We start from the raw sequence: 18,491 nt of genomic DNA on the forward strand, positions 1-18,491 counted from the left end.
GAGCCCTGCCCGAGCGCTACCCGCGGAAGGTGGAGCCACCTCGAAGGAGGCGTGGGCTGCTAGGCCTAGGACCCGGGCCTTAGCTCGGGTCAGTTCCGACGGATGAGTAATGATTAACAGCCCTCCCAAGCGGTCAGGGGCCCTGCTGCTCGCACCAAGCCTGATCTCGAGTCCCTTCCACCCAGGTTAGGGTCCCGAAGTTCCAGAGCAGGTACCATCTGGCAAACCTTTGCCCAGCCCCCGTCCCCATAACATCCTCTAGGCCCACGGACCTCCCCTCCGTGCCTCTCCCCTGATGCCCTCTGCAGCCTGGCATAGGCGGAGTATCAAACACGTTGCACACAAGCCTGACAATGCTTTTTGTTCATTTGTTTTCCAAGTTTAATACACATTAGAACAAGCCACAAGAGAGTGCTGCTAGCCCAGAACTACAGTCACCCCAAGCCCACCCCAGAAACCCCAAAACAGACCAGGAACTGGGTCCACAGCTCCTGGGTGACTAAAGCGTTCCTGGGGAGCCCTCTTGTCACCTCCTGACCGCTCCATCTTACCCTCAGCCTAGACTCAGTTGGCCCTTCCCTACCAATCCCTTCCTATACAGTGACCGTCCCCTCCCTGGGTTCCAGGACTTCCTCCTGAAGGGACAGAGGGGCAGCGGGGACACAATGGTTCAGGGCCCTCAGGTCCGGCTGGCCAGGAAACGCACGGCTCTGGCTCAGGGTAGGGATGTTGCAGAAGGGCTGTAGGGCGGTCAGGCCCCCACACACTCCACATAGTTGGCAGGGTACAGGCCAATGCGGCCACTCTGTAGCTGGCCCTGGCACCAGCCCTGTTCATCCTCCTCACTCATCTTCAGCAGCTCCTCCCCTGGGGAAAGGAAGATTGGTCATTCAATTACCCTGGCCAACCCCATTCCTGCAATTGGGTCAAGGACTGAGGGGGAACGGGCAGCAACCCAAAGAATCCAGCTAGGGGAAGACACATGGCTCAGGCTGAGGGAGGTCAAAATCAGCAAGCCACCCCACCCCAGACCCTGAGTGCAGCAATCAGGCCCCAGCTAGGGGTTTTGAAAGGCAGGTGAGGGCTCAAAGCAGACTGACTCCAGCAGGTTCGGCCCAGCACAACCTGAAGAGTCAGAGAACTGGCCCTTGAAAAGTGGGTGTCTGGCTTCCCTTTTTCACACTCCTGCTCAGGCCAGTAAAGGGGGAGGGGAGGGTGAAAACGAAAGAAACAGGAAAGGGATTCCAGGGTACCTGCTCGAAAGCTCAGCTCGTCAGCTTCCTGGCCAGCGTAGTCATAGAGCGCTCGCACCCGCACCCCAGTGGCAGCCTTCCGGGGACTCTCCTCATCTGACCAGTCCTCATCCTGCCCACCACTGAAGAGGGGAGGCAGAAGGGGTCAGGCTCAGGGCACAAGGAGCACCTTGAGCGAGAGAGCCTATGACCCAGGGCTAAAGGCTCATGCCCTGGAAGAGGCGGGTAAGGAAGAACTGAAAGATTCTAGTCCGACCTATGCCACATGCCTGTGACCTCAGGTGCTCTTCCTGCCACACAGTGCTGACACGAGCAGTAGGTAAGAGGGAATGTGGTAAACACCTGGCAAATCTAAGCCACCATGAAAACTGGCATTACAGCGACTAAGTCGGTCCTAAGTTCCCTGGCATCAATTTTCAACCCCCTTCAGGTGTGAAGGGAATGAGGGAAAGGAGACAGAGGAAAGGAGGGCAGGGCAGTGGGCAGAGCTATTTCCATCCCACAGCCAGATTCCTGGCTCTCACCCTGGGGACCCCAGGGACTGAAGTGGGGGTGCAGCGCCATCCCTTGTGGGCACGATGCTGGTCAGAGTAACCTCATCAGGGCTCCGGCCACCTTTCTCCTTCCTGCTGATTGTCCTCTGTGTGTCCAAGGACCACTCCTGTGGGAACAGGGCTTAGGGTCAGTCTGGGCTGCAAGCTCTGGTAGTAGCCAGACCACCTTCACCTACCTACTGCAAGTCCTAGCCTCCCTGCTGAGGTCCAGGCTGAGCCCAGGGGGAGCCCACCCCACCGCCCAGCCCCACCTGGAACACATACCTCAAACTGCGGCCAGTTCATGGCCATGCCTGGCCCGTGGGTGCTGCGCCACCAGCGCAGATCCTCTTCGTCACTGGCTGCCTCAATACCCTGATGCAGGTCTCTGTGGAGCTCATGAAACCTGTGGCCGGAGGCTCAACCTTCAGACTTGGAAGCGCTGGGCCCCTGCACCCCCCAATCTCATTAAGCCCAGCCAGAGCCCCGGGGAGATGGAAGAGACCCAACGTTACCCCAGATCTCCACACCCACCGCACATGCCGTACCTCTCACTGCTGGAGAGGTCAAGGTGCTGGTGTAAGGTGAGTAGCATGTCTTTGAAAAAGAGAAGCCGCTGGCGTTCAGCAGCCTGGCAAGTCTCAAACGCCTGCTCCATGTCCTCCATGTAGCGTGGCGTGTAGCGATGCAGCTCTGCCAGCGTCTGCTCATACTGGGTTTTCATCTGGGTGGGAGAGGAGGGGGCCTGGTGAGGACGAGACCTCCTTCCACTCAGGACTCTGCTAGTATTTCCTAAGTACCTGCCATGGACTAGACCCTGGGCTAGGCACCAGGGGCAATCAGTTACAAGACGCTGCCCCTGCCCCTAGGATCCCAGCAGCCTAGCAACAGAGGTGACATTCAGGCACAGCACAGCAGCTTTACAAGTCTGGTGAGTGGAGACTGAGCGTGAGAGTAAGATGAGATGGAGAGGGGAGAATGAGATGAGGTGAACCAGCGAGGAGGGGTAGGAGAAATCAGAAAAGGCTTCATAGAAGAGGTGGAAACTGAGCGGCACCTCAGAGAACGGGAGGCTCTGGATATGTGGAGCTGGGAGAAAGGGCGCTCTGGGCAGAGCAGGCAGCGTGAGGAGTTGTCCAAGGTGGTACAGTGGGACAGGAAGGGAGCTGGGAAGATCCCCTCAACTACTAACATCATCCCAATGCCTGAAATTGCACCGTGTCTTTCCCCAGGTAAAGCATCTTTTCTCAGGTTCCTCCTTTAAATGATAATCTGGAGAGAGTGTGACGAGTGTGGATGAGAGCAGTAAGAGTGCTAGGGACTGGGAAAGGCATTCAGGAAGCTGAGCTGGCCAGCGGGTACCTTCTCGGCCTCCTTGGTGCAGCGTTCCACCCGCTCCTGCAGCTTGCGCAGCTGTTCCTGGGAAACCGCACTGTCAGCCTTTGCGTGGCTCTCCCGAGTCTGGGCTGTCTTCTCTTCCTTCCGGGCTCCGTGGTAGCTCTTTTTGGAAGCCTCAACCTGACACACACAGGGACAACTCTGGACCCTGTACACCATGCCCCGGCCCCCCTAACTCCAGGTGGACCCAGGAAAGGGGATACCTGTGATGTCCATCCCTCCCAGGCTCACCTCCTTCAGCCTCTTCAGCCAGGGCTTCTGGGCCTTACGGAAGCTGTCCTCAGCAGCCCGGCTCTCCCGGAAGCCACCCAGCACCGGCCGGTGGAAGGCCCCTCGCTGCCAGGCCCGCACCCGCTCACTGTCCTGTCCCTGCAGCTTCTCCCGCACCTCCAGGTGCAATGCGCTCAGCCGCTCAGCCGCGGTGAAAAAGGCATGCCAGGCCTTCTCCAGCGTACCATACTGGGGGCCTGCAGGGAGGGATGGGGCTTGGGCCAGGCCAGGGATGCCACCGGAAATGAGCCCACCCCCTCTCATTGGATGCGGTTCTGGGTGCCAGGCACTGGAGGGGGGTGCAAAGATGAATGACAATGCCAGCAGCTGCTTACGGAATACCTACTCTGTGCCTTGACATACCATATCTCTGAATCCTCGCCTCATCCGCCACAGTGAACAGTGTTGTCAGCAACATTTAACAAGTGAAAAAATGGCGGCCCAGAGAAGTGAAGTTAATTGCCCAACGCATTACAACTACAGGTGGAGCTGAGATTCAAACTCAGGTCTGTGGCATGAACGACTACACTCTATTGCCTCAAAGGGAAGAGCCAGTGTCTGTCCTGGAGGAAAGCAGCTTGTTAGGGTGGAAAGATCCCAAGTTCCTTAATCAGAAGCCCTGCCTCAAGCTTCAGATCTTCCTAGTTGTATGGCTTCAGGCAAGTCACTTAGCTTCTGAATTCCAGGTTGTCATCTAGAAAATGTGTAGATCAGGACTATCTCCATCGCAGCATTGTTAGAAATATCAAAATAACTCATGACTATACTTTGCAAACTCTAACAGCACAACTGTGAGAATAACCAGAAGGATCTTCCCTTTAAACGGAAGGCAGACGTGAAAGCCTCAACCTTTCCACAAGAGGGGCAAATGGAAACTGCCCTGCCTGGTGCCCACCTGTGGTGGCCCTCTGCTCCCCGGTAGGCCCAAACGCTGGCTCACCTTTCTCCACGGTGCCCCTCCACTTGCGGGCCCAGTCAGCCAGCTGCTGGGCATAGGCCTTCTCGATGCGGGCACGCTCCTGAAAGCAGCTGACCAGGTCCCCACACAGTCGATGCCCGTCCTCCACCCGCTGCACCGTCCGCCTGTAGTTGCCGGCCTGGGGCATACATGGAAAGGGCAGTGTGGCCAGGGAGAAGCCCCCTTGAGGGCTGGGGCTGACAGCTAGGCAACTCCTCCAGACAGGTGGCTGGGCTCAGAGTGGGGTGGGCATTTCAGTGTCACCTCCAAGCCTGGGACCCAGCTGCTCACCTCCCAGAAACTGCCCTCTAGGGCCTCCCCTCCAGCGTCTTCCTCCGGAGCCATGGTGTCCCTGCAGCACGGAATGGTGGCAGATTGGGGCTGTGGAGCACAGAGGGGTAAGCAGGCAAGCTGGACGTACTCTTTTGAAAATAGGAAAATACCATCACCGATCCCTGGGCTTTGCCCCCGCTACCATCCCACCACCCAAGGAGCAGTTGAAGCCAGGACTTAGCAGGCAGGGGTCTGGAAGGTCCTGGGAGGGGCCAGTATAGGGGCAAGGACGGCAGTTCCAAAGCTCCTCTGCTCACCCTGGGTCTGCCCTGCCCCCACCCCCACCTCACGCCGTGTACCTGGGGCCTAGAGATCACTTCAGGGACCTGGGTGTCCAACTCTCAAAGCTGCCACTGCGACTCTGCCTTGAAGCTAATGAGACCAAAGCAGGGGGTGAGGGTGGGAGCCTAGAGTGTCCAGGGCGGTGCCCAGCTCCCCCGATATAGCAACTGCTGTCAGAAGCGCCAGATTCCAGCCAGGAGAATGCCAGGCAGGTCACACGATCCAGCTGGGGATTAAATGGCAGGCGGGGGTGGGTGGTGGGCAGAGGGCCCCACTCCCCTGACTGCAGATGAGAGAAGAGAGCACCTGCCCAAACTGGAGCCCTGCTGTCTTTCCTTGAACAACAAGGCGACCCTTTTCTAGACCAAGCTAAGTCAGAGGGTGCCCAGCCACACACCCCGAGTAGCTCCCTGTGCGAGGAAGAGCAGACTGGGGGCCAAGAAGCTTGAGTTCTATCTTGACCAAGAAGCTTGAACAAGTGCATTTTACTGTCCCCTCCTAAGAGAGCCGTAGCTCCCTTCTAAGAAGGAAATTCCACCTCCTGTTCTGCTTCTATGCCAGGGCTGGTATAACACTCAAACCAGGCAACGAACAAGCAACACGAGGGGCCTGACAGTCACAAGGAGACATTCATCCTGTTCCACAGCATCCACTGAGGTCCCACAGGGCTCTGTGGGTAACGAGCAACTCAGCCTCGCCCTCAAAAAGCCCAGAGTCTGGGGCAGCATGAGGGAATCAGACAGGTGATCAGCCAGTTGTGAGTGTTCTCCAGAATCACAGAAGAGGGCAAGGCAGATTCCAACCCTAGAGCCACCACCGGAGGGGCTGGAGGTCACAGTGGCATGCAGCCACTCCCCTCCTGCCTCTGTGCAGGGTCTCTCAGCTGTCCGCAGCACCAGCTCAAGTCCCTAGAAGGAAGTTGCTTCCTCCTCCTCTAAGCCCAGGGGACACCGTCAGGCCCAACGAGGACAGAGCATGCCTGTTGCCCCCAAAGCAGAGCTCCATCACAGTGCTCCCTTCCAAAGTGATGAACCTCTATCCATCTTCAACACTCAAATTGCCGCATCTTCTCCACAGTCACCACCACATTCCATCCCCATTCTCACAGCCCCTGTGACCCTCAGTCAGGGTATAAATCCCACTAGGTTGTAACTGACAGAACAGGACCGGTCCCCAGTCATTGACAGAGACTACCTGCGGGTCCAGTTTGGGTTCCTCCAGCACTGAAGTTAGTAGTTGAATGAAAAAACACATGACATCCCCCTGAAGACCAGGAAACCCACTGGCTAAAGCAGCTGTGAGAAAGCTTCGCTTGAGTGCACCTTCACCCCTAGGCTAACAGGAGGGAGAGCTCAGGCCTGCAGTGGAGGTGCCAGGGCACGGAGCAGAGAGGGGCAGAGCCGCTGGCCCCGCCAGAGTTCTCGGCTCTTCACCTTACTTCCTCTTGGGTCTGTCCCATTGTCCAGAAAGGACTTGCCAGACAGATGGAGAGAAATAGAGCTGCAGCTGTAAATCACAGCGCCTTCGGCGCTGTCCCAGTCAGGCATCCAGAGGCCCCGGCCCCCTGCCTGCTCCAGCCTCCATGCTCCCGGGAGAGCTGCCCCCCACCCATTCCGTCTCTCTGGCCCCAGAACAGAGCAGGCTGTGTGTACAGGGCTGGCACTGCTCCCTCCGGCCTCAGAGCAAACACAAGCCCAAGGCCCAGGCACAGCCAGGCCCCACAGCCAGGGCTTGATCTAGCTGAGGGATGGGCCTTGCGCCTAGCCCCTATGGAGGTGGAGGGCCCTCCTGTGCCGCCTGACCTCAGCAGAGACCCAGGTCAGCCCCCAGAATACACTCTGCCACACACAAGAGCACAGAAAACAGAAAATGAATGCTTCCTAGCCCAGGAAGCCAGTACCCACTGGGCCCAGAAAAGTTGGCTGGGGCTTGGCAGGGTCTCCTCATAGCTGCCTTAGCCAAGATAGGGAGTCCTGGGGCTCTCCCTACATGAGGCCAGTGAGTAACACCTGCGCAGACCAGCCCCTACCCTTCCCAGAAGATAGGGGCATGCCCCTGGGAGGGAGCACTGCCATCGCCATCCTGCCCTGCCCATCTTCTGTCCTGAGTCACAGGCTGCGCCCAAGGGCCTCTTCTCCCCGCCGCTCCTCCCGATGGGCCGGCAGCCCTAGGATTTGCAGGCACAAGAGGTGGCGGTAGACTAGTTCAGAGAGGGCCACCTAAGCTAGAGCGTGAGAGACTGGCGGCCCGGGAGGCTGGGGGAGGGGGTGGCGCAGGGAAAGGGGAGGAGGCAGGACCAGGGAGGGGCATAACAAAGGGGCACTTTTGGAAACCCGACCTGCCGGCTGAGGTGCCTGCGCCCTGATGACGCATTCCAAACCCGGAGCCTCCACACCAAACCTTGGAGCCCAGGGACTGCCGGGCTCTGGCCTCAACTCTTATGGACCGCGCTCTTCGACCCGCCCCTCCTGCCCGCCGGGCGCTGCACAACTCGGAGCCCGTGGAGCCCACGCGGAGCTGCCTGGCCAGGCCTAGCCATGGAGGTTCTAGGGCTTCTTGGCCAAACTTGTGGAACTCGGTCTCGGCGGGGGTGGGGCCAGCCGATCACCGCTGAGGCAGGGGGCCCTGCCGTGGACTCTAGATGGTGGCCCAGGGCAGCGGCCCCAAGAATTGGGGCTCTTTGCAAAGGGCAAAGGGTCGCCAGGGAGCAATGGCCCTTTCTGGAGCCACAGGGCGGTGTAGGGCCCTTAAGTGGCCCCAGGAGATGGTGTGGCCCTCCAGCCGCGACGCACCCCTCCCCACGGCCGGCCTGGGGAATTGCAGGGTGCGCGGCGCCACAGATGAGACACCCCCTAGGTTCGGCCGCAGTTCTTCGCGTCCTAGCGCAGAGCGGGGTGGAGGGGGGCTTTTGGGGTGGGAGTCGGTCCCATTGCAAACTTCAGGAGTGTAAGGGAGGAGAGAGCGGGCTCCAGCCGGCGCTCCCGCAGCCGCTTCCCCGCGGTCCCCGCCCGGGCAGCACTCACCGCGTCCTCCCTGCGCGCCTTGGCGAGTGGGGGTCCAGCCACACTCCGGCCCGAGTCCTGAAGCTCCGGGCCCGGGGCCGCCACCTCCCGCAGCGCGCCCGGCCCTCCCCCGGGAAGCCCAGCCCCCGGCCCCGCCCTCTCCTCGCCGCTGCTGCCCCAACCCCACCAGCCATCGGCGGGCTCAGGGGCTGCAGGCATCACGGCGACCGGCGGCTCCCCGGGCGCGAGCCGCCAGTCGCGGCTCCCGCGTGAGAAGCGCCAGGGCCGACTCCCCAAGGTGGCGCCCCGCAGCTGCAGGGAGTCCGATTTCAGCTTTGCGCCTCCCCGGCCTTTGTAGAATCTGGGAGTCGGGTGGAAGCGGGAAGGGATCGGGGCCTGCACGGACACCCCTTGGAGAGAGGCCTAGGGTCTACACTGCCTTACATTTTTTGCTGATCACAGATTTCTTAGACGTTAGCTCCGGCGTGGCTCACAACCTTCCCCCTTGTAAGCATTAGAATTCCCATTGTACAGATGCGGAAACTGAGTCTCAGAGACCTTCAGCGGCTTGCACAAGATCTGTAGTCGAGGAGAGCCGGGACTCCAAAGCCGTGCCCTTTCCACGAACAGCCCTGCCTGCCAATCGGGGGCGAATTCTGAGACCTAGGACACACACGCGGTGGGGGTGGGGCCGAAAAGCGTGAGCTCCTCCCCCTCCGTGCTCTTATTCCCAGATTTTGTACCAGTATTCACTCATATCGCTTCGCCCCTCCACCCCCTTTGTCAGTTACCAGCTTTGGTGGATTTTTCCAGATCGCCACGATGCCACCCCACCCTAAATAAATCCCTTCTTCCTCACCCCGTTACCCCCACCCGGAGATTTTTCGGAGCCTGCCTGTCTGTTATTTATATCCACTGGAGCGGCCCAAGAATGTTCCGAAGCTGACCTAATCGCCACCTGCTTGGCCCCCCGCCCCTCCCGCTCGCTCCGGGGCTGGTGACCCGGCGGCCGTGCCCTTCGCCTGGCGGGCGAGAGGGGGCGCGAGCCACAGGGGTCGGATGCCCGGGGCGCTCGGAGGGCCCAGATGGTGCAAATTCGCTCGGGGTTGGAGAGTTCGAGGAGTGCGCCCCCGAGGGGATGGCGCGGCCCTCTGGGAAGCCGAGGGTCACGCTGTTCTCTTTCCAGCACGTACTCTTCCTCCCCACCCGGTACCTCCCCGTCCCCCCACCCCCGACTCCCTGAGGAGTGTGAGCATGTGTGTGCGGATTTTTAAACTGCGGCTTTAAAAATAGTAAAATTATGTTGTTACTAAATCCAAGAGGAATCACTGACGCGTTCTTTGTGCAGACAAATCCGCCCATAAAATGGAAAAGGCCTGAAGAGAACGAATGGGGGTAATTTCAGGTGATAGCATTAGCTACTAGAGTGGACTTGCTCTGCAGTGCTTTGTGGGAGGGTGAAACTGCCTCCCCAAGATGCCTGTGAGGCACCCAAGACACGCCACCTTTGGCCTAGGGCCTCTGGCCGGTTGGCAAATCGTACCCGAGTAGTGGAACCTTGCCTTGGCGCTCACAAGGGTGTGTACCCAGCAGGATATGCTTCTGAAACCAGTTTCAACACCCACTCTCTGTTGGGACTGAACAAGTCCCTTTTCTCCATACCTCTGTTCCTATTATATCTCTATAAAACATGACAGGTGACCGGGCTGACCTCCCGAATGGGCCATGTGCCCCAGCTAATTAATGATTGTAGAACAACTGCAAATGAGAGGAGCTGGGGTGCTGTCTAATGACAGCCACACTGTTTTGTATTATTTAAAATCAGTTAACATCCCACTTAATGCCTGGGGGCTTTTAGACACCTAAGCAGAAAGTGTGAAAACACAAGAATGAAATTAATTACAGGAGCCACCTATTAAAACCCCATTAAAAATAAAGGCTGCAAGCCAGGCTCTGGGATCTAAGGAAGCCAGGTAACAGAGAGACTCAGAAAAAAAGGGCTGTTCACCAGACCACAAGGAGTGGGTGTCGGGTGGAAAACATCTGGCTTCTCTTGGGTTCAATCTGGAAGCAGAAAGCAGAAATGTTGCAGCTGATCTTAATTACCCCTAAGGTACCATAGGGAGAAAAAATAAACCAAAACCCAGAGCATTCGGAGCTGCTTCAAAGGTGAAAGGAGACAGAGCTGCCCTTGGAAAGCCACCCCCTGCTCGTGCTGCCCCCAGGGCTCAGATTTCTATGCTTTACAGCCAAAGCCCCTACACACCCACACCGCTCTATCAGTGCAGTACCCAGCTGGAACAGAGTTCAAGATGAGATGCCCGAGGTCAGATGGCTGGATAGACAGAAACCTAGAGAGGCGGCTTGGCTCAGGGCACCAGGTGGTAGATTGGTCCAAAGCCCAAGCTCACAACGCTCATATACTCACTCACCTTGAACTTCTGGAATGTCCTAACCACTGTGCCTTCACTTGTTTATTTATTTATTCATTCATTCATCCAGGCAAGGAAACATTTGAATTTTTTTTATTAGTTTCAGGTGTACAAAGCAACATAATAGACATTTACACAAACATTTGAATTTTTACTCTATGCTGAGTTCTGCGCTGGGTGTTGGGAATACAAGATAAATAAGGCAGAGCCCTAAGTGTACAATAATGATACAATGTGGACATGAAATACTATGGGAAGAGAGAGGCAGAAGAGATTGCCTTTCACAAGGCGATGACACTTGATGACACCTGATTGGTCTTGATGAACAGGAATTAGTCATGTGGACACGCATTCTAGGCGGGAGCACCAGGTGTGCTAAGCCCCAGAGGTGTTAGCATATGACTTGGTGACCCAGCAATTCCACTTTTTGGTATCGACCCTAGAAAAACGTGTACAAGTGCAGAAAAAGGTACAAAAATGTTTGCATATCGTACTGTTTGCAATAAGGGAAAACTGAAAACAAACGTCCATAGGAGGGCAATGATTAAATAACCAAAAGTTCATTCATGCTTTGGATTATTCTGGAGTAACTAAAGCACAAGGTAGACAGAGATGAGATCTTACATGAAGACCTCCAAGACACTGTTGGATGAAAAAAGCAAAGTGCAGAACACACAAAATACACTGAGAGAAGATACCCCCAACTGATTTTGGTGTTTATCTCTAGGGAGAGGTCTAGAATTGATAAAAGAGATTTTTGTAATGTTAGAAAATTAACAATGAGAATGTACTTATGTGTAAATGGTGTAATTACAAGAAGGAGTCTTTTTAGGAGATGGTGAGCGGATCTTACTGTCTAAAACAGTGCTGTCCAAATAGTACTTTCGGCAATAATGGCAACATTCTATAGCTGTGCTGTCCAATACAGTAGCTACTCACCACATATGGCTATTGAGCACTTGAAATGTGGCCAGTGTGATTAAGGAACTAAATTTTAAATTTAATCTAATTTAAATTTAAATTAGCAACTGGCTAGTAGCAACTATATTGAACAGTTCCTGTCTAGACTATCTAGAATATTGAGTTCCAGATGGGGTGGAGGCAGATGGAAGATGAGGCTGGAATTGAATGGTGAAGATTTGCAAGGAGGGCTAAGGAATTTACACTTTATCCTACAGGCCACAGGGAGTGTGGATGAGAGTGACTAGATCACATTTATCCTTTTCAAAGCTAACTTGGGCAGCCTTGCGGAGGATAGATTAGAGCAGGCAGAGCTGAAGGCTGCTGTGTTTCTCTGCGTGGCCTCTGGACATCACCCCAGCATTCCTGACAGTCCGCTGAGGAAGGTATTCTGATTCAACAGCTAGGTTTTTAAGATCCCAGGCAACCCCAGTTATTAAGAGGGGTTAACCTCTGTGGGGGAGGCTGTTTCTGGGTTGGAGCACAGGAAGAACAGCAGATGGATGGCATTAGAGTGAAAATGCATAGCAGATCTCAGAGGGGGGCCTTTCGCAAAAGCTTCTCCAGGGTCAGGAATTTGCCCAGAGCAGATTCTTCAGAAGGTTCCAATGAATTGCCACTGCAGAGTCCAGGTGTCCGCTTAGTAGGCCAGTGGGTTCTGCTCAAGGTAAACCTGCCCTGGTTCATCTGGGCCCTTCCCTGAAGGCCCCTGGGCACCTCCTTGCTGGTGAAAGAGGAGCTTTAGTGGAGAATCCATCCATGGAAGCTGACTTTCAGGGAACACCCACCATGCCAGACACCATGCTGGGTGTTTGTCCACAAGGCAGACAAAGCAGACACTGTCCCTGACTTTAGGGAGTTTCCCATTAAAATCCAATTCAGCCCTGAATACATGATTACCCACTGTGGTAAGTGTTCTAAGGGAAACAAAAAACTAAAAAGACATGGTGTCATGAAGAGAATAGGGGGAGCGTAATTTCCATGGAGGGGGGTGGTGGTCAGAGAAGACCTCTAGGAAGTTTAAGCTTCTCTAGCCAAAAAGGCCCCCAAAACCCAACAGACAAATGGAAATTATTCTAGGTGAAGAGGGAACCTAGGAAAAAGCTTCCCAGGTAGGAGGACTGATGTGTCCAAAAGCCTTAAATAGGAACTTGACCGTTTGGGAAAGAAGAGCAGAGTGGGTAGGGCGTGGTGAACGAGAGGGTGAGATGTCCAGGGTGAGGTAAGAGGGGCAGGCAGCACCCAGACACTCAGGCTTTGTTTTACTCTGAGTGCACAGTTCAAGCAGAAGACAGACTTGAGTGTCTTTCTGGATCCTGTGTGAGGAGTGGATTAGAGCAAAGGATCAGTAAACTGTGGCCTGGACCGCCTACAAGCTAAGGATGGTTTTCACATTTTTAAATGGTTGAGAAAAATCAAAAGAATAATACTTTGTGGGAGGTGAAGGTTATAGGAAATTAAAATTTCAGTGTCTACAAATAAAGTTTTATTGGAACACAGCCACACTTATTTGTTTACAGCCTATGGCTGCTTTTGCACTGCAATGGCAGAGCTAAATAGTTGCAATAGAGATTGTATGGCCCAAAAATCCTAAAATAGCTACTATCAGGCCCTTTACTCCAAATCTACGCTGACCCCTGGATTAGAGGGAGACAAAGCAGGGAGACCAATAGGAGGTCGCTGCAGTCATCCAGGAGTAAGACCATAGTGGGTGTTTCTAGGGTGGCAGCCATGGAGGTGCTCAGTGCACGGGCTGAAGCAGTATTTGAGGAAATCGATAGAACTTCCTGATAGGTTAAATGTGGATGGTTAAGGGGGAAAGATATTTCAAAATAACTCCCAACCTGTGATCTTGGATTGGACTTGGGACCACAGTAGGACATCAGTGGGGCACTTGGCAAAATTTGCATAAAGTCTGTAGATTAGATAACAGTATTATTAGCGCTAATTTCTTCATCTTGATAATTGTATTGTGGTTATGTATGATGTTACATTTGGGGAGTTAGGGAAGAGTGTATTGAAATTCTTTGTAAACTTTTTACAACTCTTTGTAAGTCTGAGATTATTTCAAAATGAAAAGTTAAAAGATAAAAATAAATTAAAACAAAGGAAGTAAAAACAACTCCCTGGTTTTCAGCTTGAAGCGCCGTTTACTGAGATGGGGAGAAATGTGAAAGAGGCAAGAGAAGAAAGGAAGACCAAAACTTCGCTCTTGGACACATTGGGTCTGAGATACTGATGAAATGTCCACGTGGATGTGTCAGGATGGCAGGCCAGGCACTCTCTGGACATCATGGGTGAGCCCTGCAACCTGGGGAAAGGTACGGAAACCACGCAACTCAGCCTCGGAATCGGAGCCCGGCGCCGGAGGCGAGGCAGGACCATGTGGGACAGCAGCATGGAGCGCATGCGTCTGGAGTGTCTGCGGCATAACAGGCATTCTGCTCAGCACTTGAGCCTCTCCACAACCCTACCCAGCAGGACTTATTCTTCCCAGTTTACAGAGGAGGAAGCTGATTCACAGAAGTGCTAAGATTAATGCAAGGACACAGCTAGGAAGGGCGGGCTATGCGACCCCAACCCCCGTGAGGGGTTTTCCCACGTGGTGATGCTTAGCGTCCAGGGCAGGGATGGGTTTATTAGTTTCCTAGGGCTGCTGTAACAAGTGACCACAGACTGGATGGCTTCAAACGACAGAAATTACTTCTTTACAGTTCCGAAGGCCAGAAATCCAAAATCAAAGTGTGAGCAGGGCCACACTCCCTCTGCAGGCTCTGAGGGAAGAGTCTTTACTTGCCCTTCTCATAGGTTCTGAGGGCTACCGGCAGTCTAGCAATCTTTGGCATCCCTTTAGTTTCATCGTATCTCTCCAATCTCTGCCTCTGTCTTCACATCATCTTCTCTGTGTCGTCTCATCTCCCTCTGCTCAATCTTACAAGGACACTCACGGCCGGATTTCGAGCCTACTCAGACAATCCAGGATGAGCTCCTCATCTTAAAACTCTTAACCACATCTGCAAAGATCCTTTGTTCTAAATAAAATAACATTCATAGTTTCTGGGTATTAGGAGGTGGATATGCCTTTTCAGGGACCACCATTCACCCCACCACACTGGACTAGAGGAGGCCACAGCTGCTGGCCTTGGAAATCTAGTTTTAAAAAAAGCTTCTTGAACTTAAAAAGCAGGCTGCCTTTCAGAGTTTCTCTTCATCCCATTTCACAAATATGTCTCTTTGCAGAATGAATTAGGGGCCTACGTGCTGCCAACACAAATGTGGCCTGGTCTTCTAGACTGCCTATAATTATGACAAAACTCTCAGATTCTGGGGCCTGATGACATGGGATAGTCAAGCACAGAGAGTAGTGTACAGTCAACGTGTCTGGGAGGGAGCCCACTCAGAGTATAGTGCGTAGGGCAGGAGATGTAGCGTTGTACCAAGATACCTCCCCTGCCAGGCTGTTGGCTTCCCCAAGAAGAAGCACAGTTACCCAGGCAGCTTCCTGCCTTCCTCTATAGGGACAAACTTAGCTGGGGTTCCTTGGGCAAGTTTTATGTCACATGCTCCTGGAGTTAACATGTCATAGTAGGGACAGGAGCCAAAGCAGGGCAGTGGGAAGAGGAAAATGTAAAGGAATGAAAATGTAGTTCTCCCGGTCCCACTAGCATGTGACTCACCCACTCATAGGAAACTGGCTTAGCTGTTACACAGAGAGAAAGAACCATTTTCATTTCTGCCACTTGGGATTTTTGCAGTCTTGGTTGGCATCGGAAGACTGAGTAAAGGCACTGACAGAACTCAAACCCCTGGTTTCTGATTCTCTGGTCCCCACTCTTTCCATGATGGCTATCAGACTGGTGAGAACTCCTGCGAACAGCAAAGAGCTTCTTCACACCTTTATCAGAACTTCCCAGTAAAAAACATATCGCCTGGAAATTATACAACTTCTATTTGTAGAACACTTTACAGTTTGCAAAGTACTTTCACATATATTATTTCAGCACACCGGCAATTGCGCTGAAAACCTGGCTGCCGAGAAAAGTTTCCTGGCATCCTGTACCTACAACAGTATTTCATGACAGGATGTTGGTTTAGTGTGGGGATGGTGCTTCATCCCCCACAGTAAAGACAGAAGGTGGGTTTTTTGGTATTTGCACAGCTGTCTGACACTTCCAAAGCTACTCAAAATTGTATTTTTGAAAATTAATGCTATTCCCAGAGGGTGGGAGCCATGCCTCCACTTAGCATTATTATGAATGTATTCACATTTGGGCATTTAAGTATGCATTGGAGATGCCAAGCAACAAGGACTCTGGATGCTGTATTCAGTCTGTTTTCAATCCTTTAGGAGGAATTTACATTTCAGTTCCCTGCAAACTCTGCAGAATCCTTGAGGCTGTCATTTGCAAACCACTGGATGCAGTAACTGTGTGTGGGAAGCCTGCACACACCATCCACGTGGATTAAAGATGGGTTTGCAGACTCAGCAAAGTGTTTGGATCCATAAACAGCTTGATCAGAATCTGAGTCATGTATCAGCCTGCACCAGGAAAATGATTCCTACTAGATGGAAATTTCCCACAGAAAGGTCAGAGTTCAAAGTAGTCACTGGTTTCTACCCCTTTAACAGCAAGTCACTGGCTCATCGATTTTAAAGCTAGAAGAGATCTGAGAACACCCAATCCCTCCCCTTGATTTTATAAAGAGACTTGGGCATAGAAAAGTGAAATGATGAATCCAAGGTCACATAGTCTAAGAAAGAACAATGCTCTTTCCACTGTGCTATATTATTTGTTCCAGAAAACATCTAAGCCACATATTGTTTTGCAGATCAAAGAAACTGGCATTAGTTAGGGTCATGCTCATGGTCTGCCCAGCTTCCAATGTGAACACGAGACCATGATTTGCAATCACCAGCAACTTTTGACTGAATTGCCTTGTGATGCCTTATGGCAAAGGCAGTGTCACAGACAGGACCAACACACCTATAAACCGGGTTTCATGGCATGGTCTTTCCATGACAAGAAACCAGAGCAGTGTTGCCCCATTCACCTCGTTATCAGATTAGCAGCATCAAAAAAATGTGTATTAAATGCTTTTGTCCACCCTGCACCTGATGGTTCACCAGACGGGAATGGACAAACATCAAGCCCCTAGGCAGACGTTTTGCAGCGAAACAAAGCAAAACCCAGAGAAAGAATGCCTCAAAGCACAATCTGAAACAAAGCGCTTTACTGGCCTGCATGAGGCAAGTTTCCACTGGTCACATGTAGTTTGTTTAATCCACCATGGAAAACTCCTCAATCCTAAAAACAGATTCTGGGGAAACCTGGCATTAAGCAGGACGTTCCCTTTGCTCATTAATCCATCATGGCTAACTATCGCCCCTGCTCTTCCATTTCTTACCCCCTCTGCCTGGATTCCTCTCCCTCTCTTCCCAATCCCAATCTCTCAAGATTCAGTTTAAGTGTCACCTCCTCTAGGAAGACTTCCTTGACACTGCCCCTTCTTTATTCCACTTCAAGCTCAGTTAAAGGGTCCTGTTTCTGTGTCCCCCACCCCACCAGACCCAATGCTTCCTCTCACTAAGCTTATCAGACTCTATGGTAGCTGTAGGTTTACTTGTCTATTAAAAGGCACACTCCATGGGGCCAAAGAACCTTTTTCATTTCATCCCTCTTTTTGACTGGAATAGTTCTAGGAACAGAGCAGGTTTTTGATAAATGTCAGTAGAATAAATGGAATTTGAATTCTTTTGCCTGCCATTCAACTTCACCCTTTATTTGGCCTCTCTTACTTTGCAAAACTGATCCCGTGTAATCAGTTTTCTCATCTTTAAGCTGTCTCCTACCAGACTCATAAATGTCAATGCCTCCAAGCCAAATACCATCAGGGACACTCCTGTCCACAGTTGAACTTTGGGTTTCGTGCTCATTGCAACAGAGGATGCATACCATGGGGAATGGTGGGACATCTCTGTAAGAAGGTGTTAGAAAGAACTTATAGGACTGGCTTCTGCTGAATGATTTGGATAAGGGTCCAAAGAAGTGGGGCTTTGCTCTGGATTGGAGGCTGTTAGGAAATGGGGGTAATTCTATGATTGGGTATTGATAAATGCTATCTAAAAGGTGGGAGGAATGAAGCAAAGCCAAAGCTGTGGTTGACAAAGAAGCCGCAGTCATTCATATTAGCCAAAATAATGGGCGGTAGCTTGGTCATTTTTGTGGTTTGGACAATGTTCATACTTTTGCCTGTGTTCAGATATGACTGATCATGTTTTTGCGTTGATCTATCATGGCTAGGGTTTCCAGGCGGGACTTCCTGCCCGTTCTCAGGAATATTTTTCGCTTTCCCATTCCCGAATCCTGAGATATAAACTGTTTTCTATTCTCCACGATGAATCGTTTCCACAAAGTGATGGCCGATACTACCAACGACCTGCGTTCAAGGAGCCGGTTTTCCCAATTTCTCGACCAACTTTTCTTGGGATTCGGGAACGGGAAAACGAAAAAATTCACGAGAACAGGCGGGAATTCCGGCCCGGAAACCCTGTCACAGAGTGGTCTTGTGTGGTGTTGTTTGGTGAAATTGTTGATTTTGACAGAACACCAGGCCAGCTTCCAGATGCCAGGGGCTGCTTTTCACTTATAACCCACACCCATTCCTAACTTGTGTCAAGCTGTTTCTCTGCCTAGGAGGCTCTTCTCCCTCCCCCAGCCAACTCCATGAAATCCCAGTTTCCCTGTGAGGCTTTCCTAAATACTCTCTCCATTCGATGATCTTTTCTGAATGCATCTAAAAGTCTTGGTTGGCATACCACAATTTAGTACTCAACTGTGTTCTATCTGGAATTGTTTGACTTGTTTCACATTATTTTTCTTGTCTTCTCAGTAGGCTGTATCCCTCCAGAAATGAGCACCCTGCTGAGGTGAAACTAATGGCTGGTCTGAGTAAAAGGGAGCCAGCTTGCTTTTGTAACACAGCTCTGAAAACACCGCTACCAGACTGCAGGAGAGAAGCCACCAGCCTGCCGCCCTGAGTGGCTGTCATTTGTAACTGAGCTGATCTTC

At 52.5% G+C, this 18,491-nt stretch overlaps 1 protein-coding gene across 10 annotated transcripts; it reads right to left on the bottom strand.

Moving 5' to 3' along the window:
* Positions 1-348: 348 nt before the first annotated feature.
* PACSIN3 (protein kinase C and casein kinase substrate in neurons 3) lies at positions 349-8,667 on the bottom strand. 10 transcript variants are annotated; one of them, XM_019743587.3, is made up of 11 exons: positions 8,474-8,667; positions 5,045-5,117; positions 4,704-4,793; positions 4,395-4,551; positions 3,416-3,651; positions 3,149-3,304; positions 2,335-2,510; positions 2,072-2,192; positions 1,778-1,914; positions 1,254-1,375; positions 349-867 (listed from the first exon to the last, which is right to left on the bottom strand). In XM_019743587.3, exons 3-11 carry the CDS (start codon positions 4,755-4,757, stop codon positions 752-754), a joined length of 1,275 nt encoding a protein of 424 aa, XP_019599146.2. In that variant the 5' UTR covers positions 4,758-4,793; positions 5,045-5,117; positions 8,474-8,667; the 3' UTR covers positions 349-751. The 10 variants fall into 10 exon arrangements, with proteins under 10 accessions (XP_019599146.2, XP_074192462.2, XP_074192461.2 ...); XM_074336361.2 differs by having other exon boundaries at positions 4,704-4,764; positions 8,474-8,613; XM_074336360.2 differs by lacking the exon at positions 8,474-8,667 and adding an exon at positions 8,051-8,189 and having other exon boundaries at positions 4,704-4,764.
* Positions 8,668-18,491: the final 9,824 nt, after the last annotated feature.

Source organism: Rhinolophus sinicus, chromosome 14 (assembly GCF_057876585.1).
Source record: "Rhinolophus sinicus isolate RSI-liver-muscle chromosome 14, RSI-T2T, whole genome shotgun sequence".
Classification (NCBI taxonomy): Eukaryota; Metazoa; Chordata; class Mammalia; order Chiroptera; family Rhinolophidae; genus Rhinolophus; species Rhinolophus sinicus.